This window comes from Peromyscus maniculatus, chromosome 18 (assembly GCF_049852395.1).
Source record: "Peromyscus maniculatus bairdii isolate BWxNUB_F1_BW_parent chromosome 18, HU_Pman_BW_mat_3.1, whole genome shotgun sequence".
Taxonomy (NCBI): domain Eukaryota; kingdom Metazoa; phylum Chordata; class Mammalia; order Rodentia; family Cricetidae; genus Peromyscus; species Peromyscus maniculatus.
The window spans coordinates 19,379,187-19,400,885 of record NC_134869.1 but is presented as its reverse complement, the minus strand read 5'-3'; the positions used below and the strand labels follow the sequence as shown (position 1 = coordinate 19,400,885).

General features: G+C 45.0%; 1 protein-coding gene across 1 annotated transcript in view; it reads right to left on the bottom strand.

Moving 5' to 3' along the window:
- Window positions 1–21,699, bottom strand: part of Fgd6 (FYVE, RhoGEF and PH domain containing 6) — a 131,457-nt gene that overhangs the window by 27,464 nt on the left and 82,294 nt on the right. Inside the window, exons 9-14 of the mRNA XM_006988452.4 lie at window positions 10,884–10,934; window positions 5,292–5,350; window positions 5,141–5,212; window positions 3,713–3,781; window positions 3,244–3,327; window positions 1,813–1,892 (exon numbers count right to left, since the gene is read on the bottom strand). Coding sequence (XP_006988514.1) covers window positions 1,813–1,892; window positions 3,244–3,327; window positions 3,713–3,781; window positions 5,141–5,212; window positions 5,292–5,350; window positions 10,884–10,934 — 415 coding nt within the window. The remainder of the gene's footprint in view (window positions 1–1,812; window positions 1,893–3,243; window positions 3,328–3,712; window positions 3,782–5,140; window positions 5,213–5,291; window positions 5,351–10,883; window positions 10,935–21,699) is intronic.

Below are 21,699 nucleotides of genomic sequence, written 5' to 3'. Positions count from 1 at the left end.
TGTTGTTACTGGTTTCTATCCACATGACTCGGGTGTGCCCCATAAAACATCAGCCTGCTTTCACTCATTTGTTCAGGGGAGGGGGGTAGCACATTCAATTGTCCTCAAGACCTTTTCCTGTCTATTTACACCTTGCCAGCTGGCCCCAAATGCCTCGTTTTCAGCTGGTCTGGGCTTTTGACACACCCTTGTTATTAACCTTGATCACTTCTAGCTTTTGATTTCAAGTGAGAGATGAGTAACTCTTCCTTTTGGTTGGACACGTACAGGCCATTGTAGGGTTATTTTGTCCAACAAAATAGGGAGGGCGTGGCAGAGGGAAACATATAGAGGAACACTCAGTTCAGAGTCAGAAAACTAGATATTACTCAGTTAAGTTCAACATCATGTAGGCATGCTCATGGTACCCAAAATGCTAACATCAATGATGACATATTATATAGATCATGAAAATACAACAATGAAGAAAATGAAATATTGTGAGTACTACAGAAATAGGACACAGAGAGACACTGAGTGGGCACACGCTGTTACAAAGAGGAAACAGGACTGAAAAGATGGCTCAGTAGTTATAGACATTGCTGAGCAGTCCCGAGGACCCGCCTGACAAGCTCAAAACGCCACAAACACTTGCACTCCAGTTCTAATGGGACTGAAGCCCTCCTCTGCCCTCCTTAAGTGTACAGGTGCACACACACACACACACACACACACACACACACACACACACACACACAAACCTTAATTCATAAAAAGGAAAGGAAAGGGGCACTGGAAGACTTTCAGTTCACAGAACACACAGTACTGAAATGGGCGTGGCAGCACGTGCCTGGCATCCTGAAGCACAGGAGGCAGAGGACTGCTGATAATCGGGGGCGCCTAGACCACATAGGAGATCTGGCCTCAAAAACAAAACAAAACAAAACAAAACAAAACAAAACAAAACAAAACAAAACAAAACAACCAAACGGGCAAACACAAATTAAAGCACACAGTATCTGCAAAGTGGAGTGAAGTGTGACACGTGAGTTATGTTGGTGTATGAATTCTACAACTTTGGGTTTCCTTAATGTTTGGTTTACACTCTAGCTTTCCTGGTGTTGTGAGACAGGGAATCATATCGTCAAGGTCGGCCTCAAACTTACTATACAGAGGAGAATGACCCTGCATGACTGTGTGTGCCAGGAAGCCCAGCCCTCATGACAGACCGGTTTATCACACGTAAGTCACTGTTGGTTTCTTTGAGGTTTGTCTGGTATCACACACAACGGTAACAGTATATATAAAAGCAAAAGACTTGATTTCTATTCTGGCTTTGTTATATTGAGAGCAAACTCTACTTTTTTGTAACTTGGTTTCCTCATTTTTAATGAGATGTTAACTACTGCGTGGATTACGGACCTTAACGATACATGAAATCTTTCTAGTAAAGTATAAAGCACCAAATGTTCTGAGACACGCTGTGTTAAACTAGAGAAGACTTTAAAAGGTGCCCAGCATAACAAGTCCAGCATCACTACTCTATTAGAGGAACACTGCTATTTCTCTATCAGCTCTGTCATGTGCTTGAAGGGATAATACAAACACAAATGGAAAGAGCTTTTACGAAAGGAATAAATAAAATATCTAGCAGCTGACCTACATGTTAAAAATTAAAATAAAAACCTATCTGAGCGAGCTATACTGGCTAAATGTCATTTCAAGTATGTGTGGGTGTGGATGTGACTATGTGATGACCACACACACACACACACACACACACACACACACACACACACACACACACACTCACTCACTCACTCACTCACTCACCTGGCCGAGAGGATGAAAGAACGTTCCACACTTTCAATCTTTAATTCATTCTGATATGCTTCTTGGGTGGGTTTTCTCACCTGGAACAGGGTACAAATATCTGTCAAATGTAGCCTGCTGCACATGGGACATGTGAACAGTAGGTGAAGTCGCCCAGACCCCTGGCTACTGAGGTCCACAGCCGGTCTCCTCACTCCGCTTTATCTACTGTCCTCTGCCATTCACTCTGGGTTCCACATGCAGGCCTGACTTCCCCATCTCCAAGCTGGAGGTCACGGAATTCACTCTACGGAATGCCCTTCCCCAGTGCCCTAGCATGGGGTCTGGGTCATGCCTAAGCCACACTGTCTTTCCCCAGAAAGGCTTCCCTGACTCTCTTAGATGGTGGGCTTTGCTTTACGTTTTATTTGGGAAAGGGTCTCACTATGGAGCACCTGGCATTTCCCATTGTCCATCTAAAGCAGCACACCAACCACACCTATAGAAAGATGCCTGCTCTTCTTGTCTATGGAGGCTCTCGGCACTCCAGAAGCTGAGGCAGAAGATGATCTCAACGTCTCAGTTAGCCTGGGCTACAGAGGAGACTCCATCTATACAAAGCTTGGTATGGCTGCTCACATCTGTGATTCCAGCACTTGGGAGATTGAGGCAGGAGGATAAGGAGCTCAAGGCTAGCCTCAACTACATAGTCCAGCCTGGGCAACAAAATAAAAGCACAATCTCAAACGAAACCTTTTAAAAAGACACCCCCCCCCACACACACACATATTTGAGATTGTAGTCCTACTATGCTGCTGCTGTAGGTGGTCTTGAGCTCCTGAACTCAAATGATCCCCCTCCTGTGGACGGGGGATTAAAAGTATACACCACCAGCCTGTATTTGGCTCTAAACTCCAATCTTTACTTATTTACTCCTGTTATACTTAGGTAGAGTCCCAAGTAGCCGAGGCTAGCCTGAAACTCACTGTGTAGCAGAGAAAGCCCCTGAGCTCCTGCTCCTCCTGCCTCCTCCTCCTGCCACGGGGTGAGAGTGCAAGTGTGTGCTGCCACGCTCCTCTGCACTCCTGACTGTGTGTGAAGTGTGCCTGCAGACTGCTCTTCGGGACCGTGCACTTACGGGAGCTAGGTCCACACCACTGCAGAGTCTCAGGGCACAGGAGGGAGGTTTGGAAGGAGGCAGAGAGACCAAACGAATCATCCTTGAATGCATCCTCACATTTTTACCGAATCTGTCACTATTTTTGTTTATAGTAGTGCTCAATAACTATCCCTTGAATAAATTAATGAAGAGCGAGCCACAGGCAGGGATGGACAGATGGACGCATAGGCAGCAGCTAACAGAAGAATGAGGGGCGTGAGAAAGATGACTATCTTCCAGGGTCTTCTCTGCACGTGCTTGGGTAAGGGAAAAATGTACTAACGCACACGGACCTTCATCCCGGCCAGGGAGAGCATGTTGTTCAGTTTGTACATCCCAGACTGCACGGGTGTTGTATACAGCAGGGCATCGTTAAACTGGAAGGAGAAACAGAACACAAGGCCGCTCACAAAAACAAATTTCAGCAACCAAGGTATTAATAACGTGCAAGGATAAAGGGGAAAGATTACCTGTCAGAAAAATTTAAAAGCAATTGTGCTTCATTTTCAAGTTCTAGTAGAGATTTAATGTTTTACGGATTCTAAATCCCATGAAAATACTACAATCTACCTGAATAAATAATGGATTAAAACAATTCTTCCAAATTTAAAATAAAATTAGATCTCAGCATTTCCTAGGCTTGAAACCAGCGAGAAGGCTGCCCCAAACGCCACCAAGCCGCCGAGTGCACTGAGCTCATCCGCCCCGCCTGCCTTCCATTAAGCCTGGACCCGGACATGTCAAACACACAGAGCCTCTTACCAGGAAAAACATTCGGGGCTGCATGACCTTCCGAGACAGCTTCATCAGGGTGCCTTCCTTGAGAAACACCTAGTTCATCCAAGCAAACACTCAGTTAGTCCTGTGGTGCCACACAATGATAACACACAGGACTTCCTCACAACATCTCCCAGAACTGCTTCTTTGTGAACTTTACAAGGGCGGTTTCTTTTTAAGCCCTACGGGTGATTTGGAAATGGGACTAAGAACCAGGAGGTAAGGAGCTGGAGATGGCTCAGGGGATAAGACTGATAAGATTACTAATTGTCCATGCAGAGGAGAGCCCTCAACAGCCTGTAACTCTAGGTCCAGGAGATCTGACACCCTGTTCTGGCCTTTGAGGGGACTCGAGACACGTGGTGCACATTATACACATGTAGGCAAAACATTCACGTGCATAAAATAAAAATGAACAAATAAATATTTTTTCAGAGAGAAAGAGGGTGACCATGAGCTCGGTAGCTTGCAGGGCATGCTTGAAGCTCTGGGCTTGATTTTTAGCACCTCAATAAACCAGGCATGTGGAGGTGTGCCACCTTGTGATTCCAGCACTTGGGAGGTGGGGATGGGCAGGAAGAGCAGAAGCTCGAGGCTAGCCTGGGCTATATGAGACGGTCTAGCTCGAGGCTAGCCTGGGTTCTATGAGACGGTCTAGCTCGAGGCTAGCCTGGGTTCTATGAGATGGTCTCAAGGAAGATAAAAAGGGGCCAGTGAGATGGCTGTGGGTAAAGGTAAGGGCCGCAAAGCCTGCCGGCCTGAGGTCAATCCCGGAGACCTACACGGTAGAAGGAGGGAAGCCTCCCAGAAACTGTCCTTTGAAACCCCCGCAACACACAAATAGAACTTATTTTTTCTTAGGAAGACAAAAATGGAAAGAAAACAAAAATTATAAATAAATTTTAAAAGCACTCATACATGACAATCAGTTTCATAAATGCTGCATTGGCCCCCGGGGAACTCTGTGGACTGACTCATAATGGCCTGTGTGTACTTGACCTTGAGGCACATCCAACGACCTGACAATTACATGTGGCAACTTCCTGAATTCATTTCTTAGACAACTTCTGTGCTCTGTGAGGAGCATCAAAACAATCTCTTTCCCTTCTCGGCCTCTCGACAGATTTTAAATGGCACGGCCCTCGACGCTGTGTGAGTTCAGTTGGTACTACAAAATCAAATGATCCCATTAAACCACTTTATTGGAACTCCGTGGGCTCCTCTGCCTCTCTCCTAATTGAATTGGACTGCTTGTCACTGTGACTTATAGCATCGTGTTTCGAATGGATAGAACGATGCATATTAGGTCAGTGAAGAGTAACACAACACATTTTCAAAACTAAAATAAAAGTAGCTACAGACAGTGCCTAAATACACTGTATTAAACTGTGGGAGGTATTCTAAAACACTTACCCGCCCAGGTTGCACGATTTCATGGTGTCCACTTAGGCTGTATTGAATTTGCATAAGCTTCTGAAAGTTGTCCTACAGAGAGGCAATGTAAAAGATGTGATGCTGTGCTTCCAGGTTCCATAGCATACCAGCCCTTGATTTCCAGACTTACCCCTTGCTTCATGGTGTCGTTGGCATGGTTGGCTACCTCTATAACAACAGCTAGGGCATCTAAAATATGCAGGAATAGAAAGGGTATCTGGTTATTACTAATGAAGCAAACAGATCCCAGCACTAAGCAGCTCCAGTTGACAAAAAACCTACTACACAGCAACTAACCCGGGGTTGGGTGGGTGGGTGGATCCCTGGCTGCCTGTGTGTAACCAGAACTATAGACATTAAGATTCAGTGAGGGAGCCAGGCAGCAGTGGTGCACACGCCTTTAATCCCAGCACTCGGGAGGCGGAGCCTGGCGGATCTCTGTGAGTTCGAGGCCAGCCTGGTCTACAGAGCGAGATCCAGGGCAGGCACCAAAACTACACAGAGAAACACTGTCTCGAAAAACCAAAGGGGGGGTGGTGGTGTGAGATTCAGTGAGGGGAAAACAGGCTAAAACAAAACAAACAAACAAGGAACAACCCTAAGGAGCCACAGATCCTGTGTCATGGGGCTTGCTGAGATGGAATTACTCTGCTGAAGTTTACAGGGGCAAGAACAGGACTTTACCTAGTAGCGAAGGTCTTACCTACTATAAACTGTCTTGGGGAAAATGATTCTGATAAAGCAAGCAGGAGTTGTGAGAGATAATTATTTAAGAGAGTCAGAGGCTGGAAGTACAGCTCAATAATACAGCACATACTTTGCATGCCTAAGGCCCTGGTTCAACCTGAGCACCAATAAACCAAAACAAAAGCGGAAGAAGGCTGGGGTCCAGCCTTCCTCCCTTGGACTGATTTGAAGAGACCCGGATTAGGAATACGAGAAATGAGCAGCTCTGGATTTCATCCTCAGTAGAGCAAGGGGGACAGGGAGGGAGGGTAAGAAGAAGAAGAAGGAGGGAGTGGGAGGGGAGGGGAGGGGAGGGGAGGGGAGGGAAGGGAAGAGGAGAGGAGAGGAGGGGAGGGGAGGGGAGGGAGGGAGAATGCCACACAGAAGCACACCGGGCCTTAGCATGGAAACTGCAGGCATCAGTTCGCATGCTGGGATATTTAGCTTCATGGGACAATTTTTGGTTTGTAATGTGTATTGACCCTTTGCCTTCCACAAGCGTTTTAAAAATGTCCCAAGCACAGCATCTTTATAGCGAGATATAAAAGAAAAGCACCTATTTATTTATTTAGACTAGGCAGTGCTTCAAATCCATAATTACAGGTTGGCCCCAACCCTACACTCCCGTCTCGGCTGGGATAATACTGGGATGACAGGCATGTACCACCATACCTAGCTAAGTCTACCTTCTGTCTGGGGCTGGGACTGTGTCCCATCCAAGGCAGACTGCTCCATGAAGGACGGGTGTAGAGGTAACCGTTACAGTGACAGGAAGGGCCCCCCACTCTTTGTTGGGGAGGCAGCAGAGGCTAACACCCTTCCGCTCTCACTGGCCCACACAAAGATGCCTACCCTGCACATACGACCGCCAGGACCACTCTGAGACAAGCAGGAAATGGTAAAGGGGAAACCACGCCCTCCCAGAGCTTTGTGTAAGCAAGTGGTCAGCAAGGAAGGAGCTATTTCTCATGTAGCCAAGGCTAGCCTTAAATTCCTGATCCTTTTATTTCTGTTTGGTTTGATTTGTTTTTGGAGACAGGTGTGGTGATACATTGTGAACCCTAATAAACTTGCCTGAGGATCAGAGGACAGAGCCAGCCACTAGATTAGACACAGAGCCAGGCAGTGGTGGCACATACCTTTAATCCCAGCACTTGAGATCTCATGCATTTGCTTGGGAGGCACACACACCTTTAATCCCAGGAAATAATATGGCAGGGCACAGAAAGGTATATAAGGTGTGAGGAAACAGAAACTCGATCTCTCTCTTTAGGCTGAGGATTTTGTAGAGGTAAGAACTACTGCCTGGCTGTTCTGCTTCTCTTTCAGCTTTCACCCTGATATCTAGCTCTGGGTGTTTTTTTTTTTTTGTTTGTTTGTTTGTTTGTTTTATTAAAACACCATCTAAGATTCAAACAACAGACAGGGTTTCTCTGTGTAGCCCTGACTGTTTTGGAAATTACTCTGTAGATCATGCTGGCCTCAAACTCAGAGATCTACCTGCCTCTGCCTTCCGAGTGCTGGGATTAAAGATGTATGCCACCACTGTCCCCTAAATTTTTGATCTTGATTCTGCTTCTTGAATGCTGGGGTTATGGTTCTGTGTTATCATGCCTGGCTTTGGGTACTCTACCTAGCACCAACCCTGGAAGTCTCTGTATTCCTTAAACATGGGTTCTCTTCAATATTACTACTTAAAATTTGTGTGTAAGGGCTGGAGAGATGGCTCAGTGGTTAAGAGCACTGACTGTTCTTCTAGAGGTCCTGAGTTCAATTCCCAGCAACCACATGGTGGCTCACAACCATCTGTAATGAGATCTGGTGCCCTCTTCTGGCCTGCAGTCATACATGCTGTATACATAATAAATAAATCTTAAGATATTTTGGAGATAGAACTTTAGGTTTCATTTATGCTAGCTAGTGCTGTACTACTGAGCTACAGTCCCAACCTTATCACTGTTATAAAGGAAAGTAGGGTTTACTTATACAGCAATCCCTATCTGCTGTGGGATGTTCTGCATGCTGTGAATGTGTTGCTCTGATTGGTTGATAAATTAAATGCTGATTGGCAAGTAGCCAGGCAGAAAGTATAGGCGGGATAAACAGACAAGGAGAATTCTGGGAACAGGAAGGCTGAGTCAGGAGACGCCAGCCCGCCGCCGTCCAAGGAGCAGCATGTAACAGCACACAGGTAAAGCCACGGAACATGTGGCAACATGTAGATGAACAGAAATGGGCTGAGTTTAAATGTAAAAGTTAGTCAGTGGTAGGCCTGAGCTAATGGCTGAGCAGTTTTAATTAATATAAGCTTCTGAGTGATTATTTTATAAGCGGCTGTGGGGTCTGTGGGGCTGGGCAGGACGAGAGAAAACTTCAGCTACACCTACCATATGCCAAAACTTATGCACCTGACACTATCCTCACAGCACGTACTGATGGTTCTCTCTGGCTTGCTGCAATTCACAGTGAGCAGGATTGAGAACCTTAGCATCGAGTGGATAAATGATCAAGATGCTGGTACTTGGTCACCTGGTCTCAAGCTCTACAATTCTACTGTCTGGTGTCATCTCCTTAAGAGATGCTGATGACTCTCTTAAGTTTGACTCTCTATCTCTGGGAGAGCATGGTGTCTCCTTCAACATATTTCCTGTTTGTCTCAGAATGTCCCTGTCATATGTGCAGGGTAAGCATCTTTGTTTAGGTTAGTGACAGTAGATGGGTGTATTTGCGTTATCTTCCTTCCCTGCTGGTACAGTCTACTCACGGCTGCTCTCCACACCGCTTCCTGCTCTGCTTCTGACAGCGGTGCATCCCCCTGGTCACTGCTTATTTACTCTCTGCTTTTTTGGAGGTGGGAATCTCCATGAATCAAGATCCTTCATCTCAAACTCTTTACTTGCTTCATCTCCAGAATCAGTGACTAATCTCCTTGAAGGCAGAAGTCCTGGGACAGGGAGAGCGGTCTCTTGGGGCTCTGTTTGCCAAGATCACTATAATAATGGTGTGAGGGGGCGTCCTGGGGAACAAACCTAAGCCTTGTGTGTGCTCAGCATGTTAGACTACTGACCTACAACCTCAGGCCTTACTTTTTTTCTCTTCATGAGACAGACTTCAAGAGGACAGTAATGCCTCCTCTTCCTCCGGCCTACTCCAGCTCATCTACAGTCCTACTTTTTCCTAAGCCAATCTTCTCTGCCTCTACAACTATCATCTTTTCCTCTTTCCAGACAACTATGTACAGCTCAGGGCATATCCAGTCTAAAGCTATTGGCTTTATTATTTATTTGATGGAGATTTTAAACTTCTTCATCAATTGTACTAGGTCTTTACTGAAGACTTGAAACATCGTTTGGGGAACCTCAAACTTTTCTTTTAAAATTCTAACTCTGAGCTGTGGATGTCGTTCAGTGGTAGAGCATTTGCTTAGCATGAACCCTGAAGTGAATTTATAGTATCACAAATAACCATTACATCAAAGAAGCTAAGCGGGGAGTAGAGGCACAGGCTTATAATCCCAGCATTCAAACGAGGCTGAGCAAGAGGATCATGAGTTCAAGACTACTCTGCCACAAAACAAAACAGCAGGATGTGGTGGCAAGTATCTGTAACCACAGCACTTAGGGCAGAGAGGCGGGAAGACTAGGAATTCAACATCATCCTTGGCTATATAGCAACTTTTAAGCCAACTGATATTACTATTAATTAAACCTTGTTTTAAAAATTGATGATGAGACAATGATTCTGAATGTCTAAAAATGGGCTTGAAACAAGCTCAATTTCTAAAAATTTGTTTTATGTGTATGAATGTTTTGTCTGCATGAATGTGCACCATGTGCATGTCTGATGCCTGCAGAGGTCAGGTGGGGACACCAGACCCCCTGGAACTGGAGTTATGAATGGCGGTGAGCCAGTGTGTGGGTGCTGGGAACTGAACCCAGGTCCTCTGCAAGAATAAGTGCCCTAACCACTGAGTCATATATGCTCTGGCCCCATGCTCACTCCATTTTGAAATCTGAAGATATATAGAATATATAAGAATATGATCAACATTCAAAAATGAATGGAGTGGACATGCACTTGCTTAACTAATTTCTGATAACCCCTGGAAGTGGTTGTATGATGATAAACAGACACTTTGACCAGAGTTAATCTGAGATGAAGAGGCAGGAGAAAGGAACAGAGACTAGACTTCTGTGTGCCGTGGAGGCTATTTTCCTGACTAAAAAGGCCAGCTATGGAGGCACACACATGCAATCCTCAAACCTGAGAAGACTTGTGTTTGAGGTCAGCTTGTAGTACATTATTAAATCTTGTCTCCAAAATGTGGGGGTGGGGGTGGGGTGCTGAGGTTTACGGGGGATGGAAAGGTATTAAGTCACTAGCCACAAATGTTCTCAAAATAGCAGGCTACTTTAGATTTTCTCCTTTTACGGGTCTCTTTGTTTGTCTGTGGTCAGGGTGTCAGTCTGTAGCCCAGGCTAGCCGCAGACTCTCGGCAATCCTCTCCTAGCTTCCCAAGTACTGGGATTACACGTGTGTGTCACCACGCCTGGCTACATGTGTGTGTCACCGCGCCTGGCTGAAACTTTATCCTTGACTTGTAGTTTAGTCCCTTCGTGGAAATGATTTTCCAGCTTAGAATGACTTCACGGATCATCTGGTTCAGTCTCTGGTTGGAGATGGAAGATGGAGAAATGGATCTCTACAGATGGACTCCTCAGCAGCAGAGTGACAGAACACACAGGGAAGGGGCTTCCTGGCCAGGCCAGATGGGACCCCACGCTCCTCGAGGCCAGCCTGGGGGTCTCCAGGGACGGCCATCAATGCCTCCAGCAGCCCTCTGCCATTCCCCCTAGTTCCAGCTTCATCTGTCCGAGGGAACTTTTCCAAAGGAGTTTCATACAAGCGCTTTGTTCTTAGTATGTTTTCCCTTCCCAGGCCCAAGCGAGCACAATACTAAAGCTTTTGTACCAGAGGCGGCTGCAAAGGTTACTACCTTGGGTGTTCCTGTGATCTGCAGAGTCTTCTAGGAGGTTCTTTAAATAGTCTAGAAATGAACAAAGCACAGTATTTAGAACAATGCCACTCGGACAAACCCCAACTCACCTTTTTAATTTAATACTTCAGTTTTATTTTTAGCTCAACTGTGAAAGTACAAAACCCTGAGATATAGAACCAGAACTACAGACTATAAGGCAGTGGTTCTCAACCTTCCTAATGCTGTGACCCTTTAATACAGTTCCTTCCTCACATTGTGGTGATCCCAACCATAAAATTATTTCATTCCTAACTTCCTGTCATTTTGCTACTGTTGGCAATCATAACGTATATATCTGTGCTCTCCCGTAGTCTTAGGCAACCCCTATGAAGAAGTCCTTTAATCTCCCAAGGGGTCGAGACCCACAGATTGAGAACCACTGCCATGGGGGTAAGATAAGGAATCAGCAGGGCTTGGAGCACACGCCTATAACCTCACCCCTGACCAGAGGCCAAAGGCGGGAGGATCTAATGTATGAGGCCCACACAGTCCGCGCTACACAGTGAACACTTGCCCAACATAGCAAACAAGAAACATGAAAAGAAAGAGAAGGTGTAGTATCATATGACGAAGTAAACCATCTCACCTGAGTCACACAACTTTTTTGTCCCCGAGCCAAAAATGTAATCCAGGTTTCTTCATGTTTACTTAGTATGTTTACCCATCATACATGAAACACCTTAATCTAAAGCCCTAGTACAAAACCTCAAGACATTAACACACTGAAGGCCCCCAGAGACAAATTTTCAATCTAGGAATCTACCAGGACTCAGGACACCAAAGTGGCTCCCTGTGTGTTCTAGTGCAGATACATCTGCCCCAGAGGACATCTGGCGATGTCTGGAGCTCTCTCCACTGTCTCAGCTAGGGGGAAGGGGTGGCATCTGGTGGCTGGAAGTTAGGGATGCAGTCAAACATCCTTGATACAGCCTCACAGCAGATAACCCAGACGTCAAAGTGGCTGAGGTCGAGAAACGCTAGGCTAGATAAAGATGCTCTGTAAATGAACAACAGGGTGCGTTGTGCCTTACAATATGGGGAGAGATCCTATTGCATGAATCTTTAATACCAAACACTGGACTTCAGACAACACTTACTTCTCTGCTGAGAAATGCTGGATGTCCTTGATATCCATCCAATTTCTTTCTTTAGAACTTACCATCGCCCACTGTGTGGTCCGTGCTTTTCTCGATTGCTAGTATATAACCCAGGCCCCTTGTCCTTCTTCCCATGTCTTTCCTGGCTCCATGATTTCCGTCCCTAACTTCTCTCTTCTTGTGAATCCCTTCTTCTGTCTCTGCATATGGAATCTGACTCATCGTCTTCGTGGTTGTCTATGTGTGGTGCTGGGGAAGGAACCCAGGGCCGTGGACGTGCTTAGTGAATGGTCTGTCACTGAACGACATCCCTGGTCTTCAACGGGCAGTTCCCAAGGCTCTTCTCAGGACCCCTCCCCCTAGAAAACTTTCCACTTGAAAGCACTGTTTTCTCCTTTGAACAGGACATGACGTGGCCGTTATTCGCTTTTTTCCTTCTCTCATATCCCACCACCCACTCACACCCAGCAAGGTCTCTATTTAGAGAAGGCTGAAGTCAGTCAGTGCTAGAGCCATTGCAAGTGCAGAAAGCGGGAAGACGGAAAGCATGCTTTTCAGCCTGAAGATTCACAAGCCGTGCTCGCAAACAAATATGGAAATGTGGGATGTCAGCACTAGTGTTCCAAAACAATGACAGACAAAGCACATAAACTTCAAAAGGCCCTGTCTCTGGGATAATGACCTAAGAGCCCATGGAGACTGGAGGTATGCATTATAAATATCCAGCATGGGGTAGACCTGACAAGGTGTTGTACATGACCACAGTAGGCTTCCCTCAGGCATGGCAAAGCTTCCATTTTGCCAGGGAAGGTCACTAGAAATTTAGACCTGTAGGAAGGCATGCCTCTGATGAAATCTGAAAAAAAATCACAACATCACGGAACTATATTGCTTATACACTATGCTTAGCCTCCTCTCACACATTAGAAAAAAATGCTTATTAAGCTACGTGCAGTAGCTCATGCCTATAACCCTAGCTCTGAAGCAAAAGGATCGCCCAGAGTCTAAGGCTAGCCTAGACTACATGGTGACTTTCAGGCTAGCCTGTGCAACAGATAGAGGCTCTGTCTCAAAAACAAAAACAAAAACAAAAACAAACAAACAGGCTATTCTTACCTTGATGCTACTCAGATACATTCCATATATAAGCCATGTTTGATGAGTCTGGGTTTAAGAAGCCTATGGCTAAAAGTGCTAGTATTGAGGCCTGTATAGTAAATAGTTCATGCCTGTAATTCCAGCACAGGGGAAGCTGATGAGTTAAAGGCTAGCCTCTGGTACAGAGACGAGGTCTCAAAAACAAAACAAGTGTTAGGGTTGTGACAAACTTATCCTTCTTTATTTGTTTTTAAACATTTATTTCTTTATTCTATGTGTATTTGTGTGAGGCACAGGCATGTTACAACGTACATGTGTAGGTCAGAGGGCAAACTCTAAGGGCTGGTTCTCTCCTTCTCCCATGGGGGTTTGGGGGTTGAACTCGGGTCAGAAGGATGGCAGTAAGCACCTCTGCGCCCGAGTCATCCTGCCAGCTCAAACTCCCCCTTTTAACAGCCGTTCCTAATGCCCAAGTGCTTTGCGCTAAGCTTGTCATTAACTGAAGAGTCTAGATGGGGAGGCAGACTGAGTTCAATGTCAGGCTTGGGGCAGGGCCCTCTCTTTCGGTTTTTGTTCCTCTACATGGAAGTGCATCTCCCCACATGCAATCATTTCTTTATCCCAAGAAAGCTTCCTGGAAGACACACCCATTAGGATAGCCTGACCTCAGAGTCACTTTCCAGAGCTTGACAAGCGTCTAAGTCGTGTTTGTTTGTTTGTTTGTTTGGTCGGTTTAGGTTTGGTCTAGTGTTCAAACTAGGCTGCTGGCCTGCTAGCCTGAGCTTTTAGGAACAGGGGCCCAGTACAGTCACTACACAGAAAATAAACTGAAGATGCTGTTACAGCAAGCTATCCTTTTAAATTACTTTATGTGCATTGGTGTTTCGCCTGCATGTATGTCTGTGTGAGGGTGTCAGATCTCCTGGAACTGGAGTTACAGACAGTTGTGAGCTGCCATGTGGGTGCAGGAAAGTGAACCCAGGTCCTCTGGAAGAGCAGCCAGTGCTCTTAACCACTGAGCCATCTCTGCAGCCCTGCTACAACAAGCTATTAATCAAGAAATGGATGCAGATAAGCCAGCCTTCTGCCAATTTTAAAGGAGTGACAATGGTCTCTACAATTCGACTTTGCAGCTAATCCATCCATCTGTCTGTCGGTCCGTCCGTGATCCCCTTCAACAGTTATGAGTCAGTCAGGACCTTGGCAGCGGCACGAGGACGATGACTGATCAGTGTGAGTCAGGCTGAAGTCAGGGTGAAACCAGGGGAGGAGACCAGACCCAACCTGCACACTCATGGGCATGTTACCACCTCTCACTAGGACCTGGCCCTGCAGAAACCTTCCCAGGAGTCATGGGGGCAGGATCGTTTCAACTGACAGGTTAGACCTGTAACATCATGATTTCCTGCCCCTGCCTAGACAAATTAAGTAGTTGTTGAAAACACACACACACACACACACACACACACACACACACACACACACACACGAACTGTCTCAAAACCCAACGAGACTATTGTTTTTAAAAAATCAAAACTAGGAAAGAAAAAAAAAAACAAAACAGGAGTGGTGGTGCCTGCCTATAACCTCAGCACTTGGGAGGTGGAGGCAGGAGGATTGGGAGATGGAGATCTTGGAGACAGAGGGGTTGGGAGAGAAGAAGAGAGAATTACTGGTATATGGACAACATAAAATGTACTCTTGGACCACCAGGTGGCACCATTGATTAATTAACTCCTGAGCATCCTGTCCCTTAATGTGAGTAAGGCAAACAGAAGGGAAACGCTCCATGTACAACCCTAGAGATGTGCAAGGATAGTTCCCTTTCTACTCACGTAAGGCCCAAGACGAGAGGAGTTAACACTACATCTTCTGGAAGGCCTACACTGTCTACACCAGAGCTTCCAGCAAGCCTGACCACTCCTGATCACAACCAACCAACAACCCACTTCCAATAGAAACCACTTAGAGGTCGAGTCACTAAATTTCAGTCATTAGTGGAAGTCTAGAACTTTCTGCCTTCAGATGGCCAGAGTCCTAGACTGTGTGCTGAAGCAGTTGGTGGCAGAAATGAACTTTGGAGGAGTCTCATTCCAGAGCAGAGTGTTCCAAGCTGGAGGAGAAGGCTTACCGCATTTGTTCAGGTTTCTTCCTTCCTCTATAAATTCGTAGTGAGTTTAGCAAAACCTGCAGAACTACAAGATCCCAAGAAAGGCTATTTATGCAATAAGCCTATTTTACATAGCCTCACAGTCTGAAAGAAGCAACCTAAAATTACCCTGACTCTCCAAAGATCCAATCATTTGAAATACCAAAACGAAGGTCTGAATGTGAAGTTACAAGATTTCTTCAAGGCAGCTTGGAGAGAGATTTATACGGTACTTTCTAAGGAATCATAGGTTAAACTCTTACTTCCCTAGAAAACCAAATACTGCTAAAGGAACTTAGCAATAAAATGACTCTCTGTTTTATGGATAGATTAGTGTCTTGCTCAGCCATCATCAGATTAGCTTCCTTCTGAAGGAGATGGGAACTAACACAGACCCATAACTGTACCGTGTGCAGAGGGGGAGATGGGGAGGAGAAGAGCGGTGGAGACCGTCAGAATACTTGATCCTAAATGAGGTATCTTCAAGCCAGGTGGTCGTGGCACACACCTTTAACCCTAGCATTTGGGAGGCAGAGGCAGGTGGATCTGTAGGTTCCAGGCCAGCCTGGTCTACGGAGTAAGTTCAGGATAGCCAGGACTACACAGAGAAGCCCTGTCTCGGGAAAAAAAAAAAAAAAAAACCACCAAAAAGAAAACAAACTGCTAACTGGGGTGTCTTCATCAAATCGCTCCCCTTAGGGCTCAGGGAACTCTGCTGAAGAGGAGGAAAGATTGTAAGAAGGGATGGAGGACAAGAAAACACAACCTTCTGGACACAGCAGAACGGAAGCACAAATGAACTCGGAGGCTGTGGCAGCATGCCAAGGGTCTGCACAGGTCTGGTCCTGATGGGGTCCCAGGCCAAGAAGGGAAGCGGACACACGCCCTCATCCCTAACCCGGAGGCTATCTCCAATTGATAACCACAATTAGCAATTGATAATTTCACAAAGGGAAAAATACAACCCACACTTAACGGAAGTCCCCACGGCCAGCAGTAGATGGCCAACACAAAGCAAACTCAATGACACTTTTGGAGACCCTTTTTTTTTTCTTTTTTTAAACTTATAGATCTTTTGCTTACATATTATGGTTTCTGATTCTGAGTTTTTATGTTTGTGTGTGTGTGTGTGTGTGTGTGTGTGTGTGTGTGTATTCCAAGTTTTTTCTGTCTTTCTTTTTTTGTTTTGTTTTATTCTAGTTTGTTTTATTTATTTGCCTGTTCATTTTCTAAACAGAGAAAGAAGGCATAGAGTTGGATGGATGGGGAGGATCTGGGAGAAGATCAGAGAGGGGAGGGAAACTGTAATCAGAATTTATTATCTAAAAAAAAAAATGTACTCCCCTGGTTTAGAAATGTCTAGCCAGGGGACAATCTTGCAACTGTTTTTCAGTGCACTTTGATTTACTTTTTATTTGATCCATTCATTTTTACAGTGTTAAGAGATCAAGCCCAGGCCTTACAGAGCATTCTAAACAAGCATTCTACCACTGGGGGTCACTGGTCCCTAGAACACTTTTGGATATGTAAAAGAATCAGGCTGGCTAGATATGGGGATATATGCCAGCAATCCCAGCTACGCAGGAGACTGGGGCAGGAGGATTACAAGATTGAGGGAAATTAGCAAGACCCAGTCTGGAGCAGGGAGCAGTTAAATTAGACCAAAAACAAACAAACAAAAAAATGAAACCTTTAAATATTGTGAAACGCCGGGCGGTGGTGGCGCACGCCTTTAATCCCAGCACTCGGGAGGCAGAGCCAGGCGGATCTCTGTGAGTTCGAGGCCAGCCTGGGCTACCAAGTGAGCTCCAGGAAAGGCGCAAAACTACGCACAGAAACCCTGTCTCGAAAAACCAAAAAAAAAAAAAAAAAAAAAAAAAAAAAAGAATGAAAAAAAATAAATAAATAAAAATAAATAAATATTGTGAAACCTACATTAATTATAAAATGCAATTATGAGAAATTTGGTAAGTTAAACAATAATGAAGAAAATCTAAACCATGAACATCTAAAAGAACGTATACATTTTTTTTGAAACAGGTTCTCATACGGCCCAAACTGACCTTGAACTCCAGATATTGTCTCTATCTCCTAAGTACCATGATTATAGCCCTGTCTTAGTTAGGGTTTCTATTGCTGTGAAGAGACACCATGACCACAGAAACTCTTACAAAGGGAAATATTTAACTGGGTAGCTTACAGTTTCAGAGGTTTAGTCCACTGTCATCATGGCAGGAACATGGAGGCATGCAGGCAGACATGGTGCTGGAGAAGGAGCTGAGAGTTCTACGTGAAGTAAACTGTGTCACTGGGTGTAGCCTGAGCACAGGAGACCTCAAAGCCCACCCCCCACAGTGACACACTTCCTCCAACAAAGCCACACCTCCTAACAATGCCACTCCCCATGGGAGCCATTTTCTTTCAAACCACCACAGCCACCCAGCTTGATGTTTGGCTTTTCAAAAGGACAGTGTCTTGCTATGTAGCACAGGCTGGCCTCCAGCTTTCCATTCCCCTGCCTCAGCTTCCTGAGTGCTGGGGTTGCAGGTATGTGCTACCACTACGAGCAGGAGTACAGTTTTGAATCATTTTCTTCTGGCTTTATAAACGCTCCATGTGTCTCAGCACCACATAGGATTTCCTCCTCTGTTTTATTGCCTGATGGCAGTCTTAAATCTGTTGTCCAGGTACAGCAGGTGTTATAGCATCTTGTCTCGCTCCTGCCAGTTCACGGAACTGGAGAAGTGGTGTGATCATTTTAATTGTAAGTAACACAGATCATTATCTTGATCACTTGTCTTTTGCCTTATTTCTAATTACTTTTGGGGGGATCACTATGAAACAAGCTCTAAAATTATGATTTTGAAAGACACTCTCAAAAGGCTGGCTCCTGACTCAGTTGACTTTGAACCGCTGATCTTCCTGCTACCACCTCCCAGGTGCTGGTATTACAAGAAAGTGCACACACTTCTCTAACCATGCACCTTGCAACTTAGACAGAGACCTGCATGAAGCTGCACATCTAGTCCACCCCACACTGAAGAACAGAGCAAGTTCCTCCCTCCTAACACTCTTCACACTGCCGGTTTCCATTCAAATGTATTCCCGGTTACTGGGTATACGGGCAGAGACATACTCAGCCTGAACTCGGCCTGTTGTGACAACGCACTAAGGAAAACTGTGGCTGTGAGCGAACTTTTAGAATCCCCTATATACCATAACTGGGTGTGCTACACATGAAAGGATCAGCTACATCATGGGAAGAAGGGCTGTCCACAGCAGAAGAATGGTTATTTAACTGTGAAACCTTTGATTAAAGTAGGGAATCGCCCAAACTATGCACCTTAGTAATCAATACCCCCTTCCTCCGGAGCCCGTAGAAGAAGTCACAGCAGACCAGGGGCCCTGGGTACCTTTCTCACTCATATGGCCAGCTGTCGTTCTTGACAGTGTATTCACTTCTGTCCTATTTGCTCTTGAATGAAGTCCCTCGCCAGCTACTTTGAAAGCCGTGGCACTCATTTTAATCCTTGCATAAGATGCCAAGAACCCTGACACCTGGGGCTCAGACATCGACTAGTGGTCACATCATTACTAATGAAACAGTACTATGGCCCCTGACACTCATTCTTCCGTTTTTCAAATACCAGTTCAATTCTAGTCCTTAAAAATGTGGTCTAGGCCTGCCTTTTTGCAAACGTGGCATGTGTATAAACTAGAAAGGGGCCTTTCTGGGCTTTTTTCCCTCCAGACTCAGGCCTTGAAACATCATTCTGTGCATTAGAAAAGCTCCTTTATTGGGTGATGGAGTTCCTGTACTGGAACACAGGCTGGATTTGGACCTCAATTGAGTACCTTAATGCAGGGCAGAGTAATGAAAAAAAAAACTCTGTCTATCTACCCTAGATTTTGATGACTTTGGTCCTGGAAAAAAAGAAAAACAAACAAACAAACAAACAAAAAAAGCAGCTTCTCAGGACTCGTGAAGCAAACCTGACCCCAAGTTCATGCTGGGATAAAATATGGAGGCAAATCTTAGAATGGCAGAACTGTCTCCCAGGACCCTTTTAGACTGGCTAGGCACGTCGAGAATTCACTTAAGGAGTCAAACTCATAGGAAGGCTCTCAAGCCGTTATTTTGAGTCTTCTAAGACTGCTTTTCTTGGTGGCTGCCAGTGGATCAGGTGACAATCTCAAGTACACAGAAAGAGCCTGGGCACAGTTAACCCACTCTCGAGTGTAAAGAGACTCTTGCCCGTAGCTGTCCCTAGCACTCAGTCAAGAGAGCAAATTTAGGCTGAGGGAGACAAGTGTAGCTGGCTCTGTAACAGCCAAGAGAATGAAGCACATCTGAGCCCCAAAGCGAGTTCAAGTTTAGCTGAATTTCCGTGTTTTCTCCGATGGGAACAGTTCCGATGAGCCCACAAGTCTGACAAAAACTGTGAGAAACTAGCAACAAGTTCTCACTAAGTCTCTGCCAAAACAAGCCCCAGAAACAGAGGCATTCGGCTACTTGCAGGGAATCTGGGTCAAATCTGCACTCAGGATTGAAGAAAGACTGGCCTTGTAGCCATCTCCTCTGGTAGACTTCAGGGGATCTGCACCGCGGATGGCAGACAGACTCCCTGTGCACTCACCTTTACTGTTTTCTTTCTATGAAACGGTGACACCTGTGTAGCTCTAGCTGTCCTGGAACTTACAATGAAGAACACTCTGGCCTCAAACTCACAAAGATCCGCCTGCGTCTGCTTCCCAAGGGTTGGGATTAAAGGCGTGCGCTATCACACCCAGTCCCATTTTCACTTTAGAGGAAATAAGAGTTTCTTTCTACCATGAGTATTGGTAGCAAAACCCAGAAGTATTAATAATCTTTGTGGCTATCACCATGGAAATCACAGATATTTTTATAACAAATTATAGTTGAGGCATGAAAATATTGTATACTCTTATCGTACTCTCTCCAACTCATGATAATAACTAGATCTCCCACCAGATCTACTTTAATTCAGTACTAAAGCACATTTGGCTAGGCAAGATAGCACAGCCTGTAATCCCAGCCTTTGGGAGGTGGAGACATGAAGATGGGGTGTTCAAGGTCATCTTGGCTATATAGTGAACTTCAGGTCACCTGGACTACATGACACCCTGTCTCAAAACAACAACAAAACCAGAACAGGTCTGAGGGTGTAGTTCAGGTGCTACAGTGTTTGCCTAGCGAGCACAAAGCCCTGGGTCTGTTCCGCGGTACTGCAGGAACCAGGCATGGCGGCGCACGTCTGTAACCCTAGCTCTAGGATGGGGAAGCTCCGAGACCATCCTTGACTCCACAGGAAGTGGAAGGCCGGCACAGGCTACATGAGACTGTCTCAAACAACACAAAAACAGGCAAACAAAAGGCACAGACAGACAGACAGAATGTGCTTAGTTCTTAGGCCCCCAAGGTCTTTCCAGAGCATTCAAGTACTTCACATATAATTTATTTAACAGAATCTCTTAAAATGGCTTCTCAAAACTACAATTAAAAATGAACTGCAGTCAGATGGTGGTGGCATCCGATGGCATTCCTCCCCACATGTCATATGGATAGAAATGCCTCCACCAAAGCCTTTGAGTTCGTGAAAAAGTAAATTCTTTGTCTGGAGTCTAATATATGACCACTAACATCCTTTTAAAATCAAGTTCTGACCTATAGGTAGTGTCAAAATGACCTTTAATTTTTTTTTTTTAAATTTTTGTACTGAGACAGGGTCTTACTAGGTAACCTTGGCTGGCCTGGGACTGGTTATACAGATAAGATGTCCTCCTGTGTCCCCAAGTGCTGTGATTAAAGGTGTGGGCTGCTACACCCAGTTAAATGATTTTTGATGTATACAACTAGCCCTGGTTTTAAAATAAAATACTAACAGGTGGTTTTATTTTTTTATTTATTTATTTATTTTTTTGGTTTTTCGAGACAGGGTTTCTCTGTGTAGCTTTGCGCCTTTCCTGGGACTCACTTAACAGGTGGTTTTAATAAGAATATTTTTTAAAGTGTAGTCTACTAATTTATTTTAAATCCGCAGATTAAACTGGTTATCACATTCACAGATTCAGAATTCTACAACAGATGTTTTTAGTATTCCATTTTCTACCAACATGGAAAATCTTCGATTTCCAAAACCTAGAGGGAATTAATGTCATCTCAGACAAAGGCAAAGGTTATAGGAAAGACTAATAAAGTGTATCGCTAAAACAACTTTAATGAAACATAAATATTTTGAACAAGATCAAAGAAAGTACAATGAATCAAAGTTCAAAGGACTGTTGTTTGTCCCTAACTGTGGAAGTGGAAAGGATTTTCAGAAGCATTTTAAACTCTATTTTTCAATATACTTTCTCCTCAGTGATCCTGCCTGACTCAACTTCCTTCAATACCAATGTAATGTCTCAC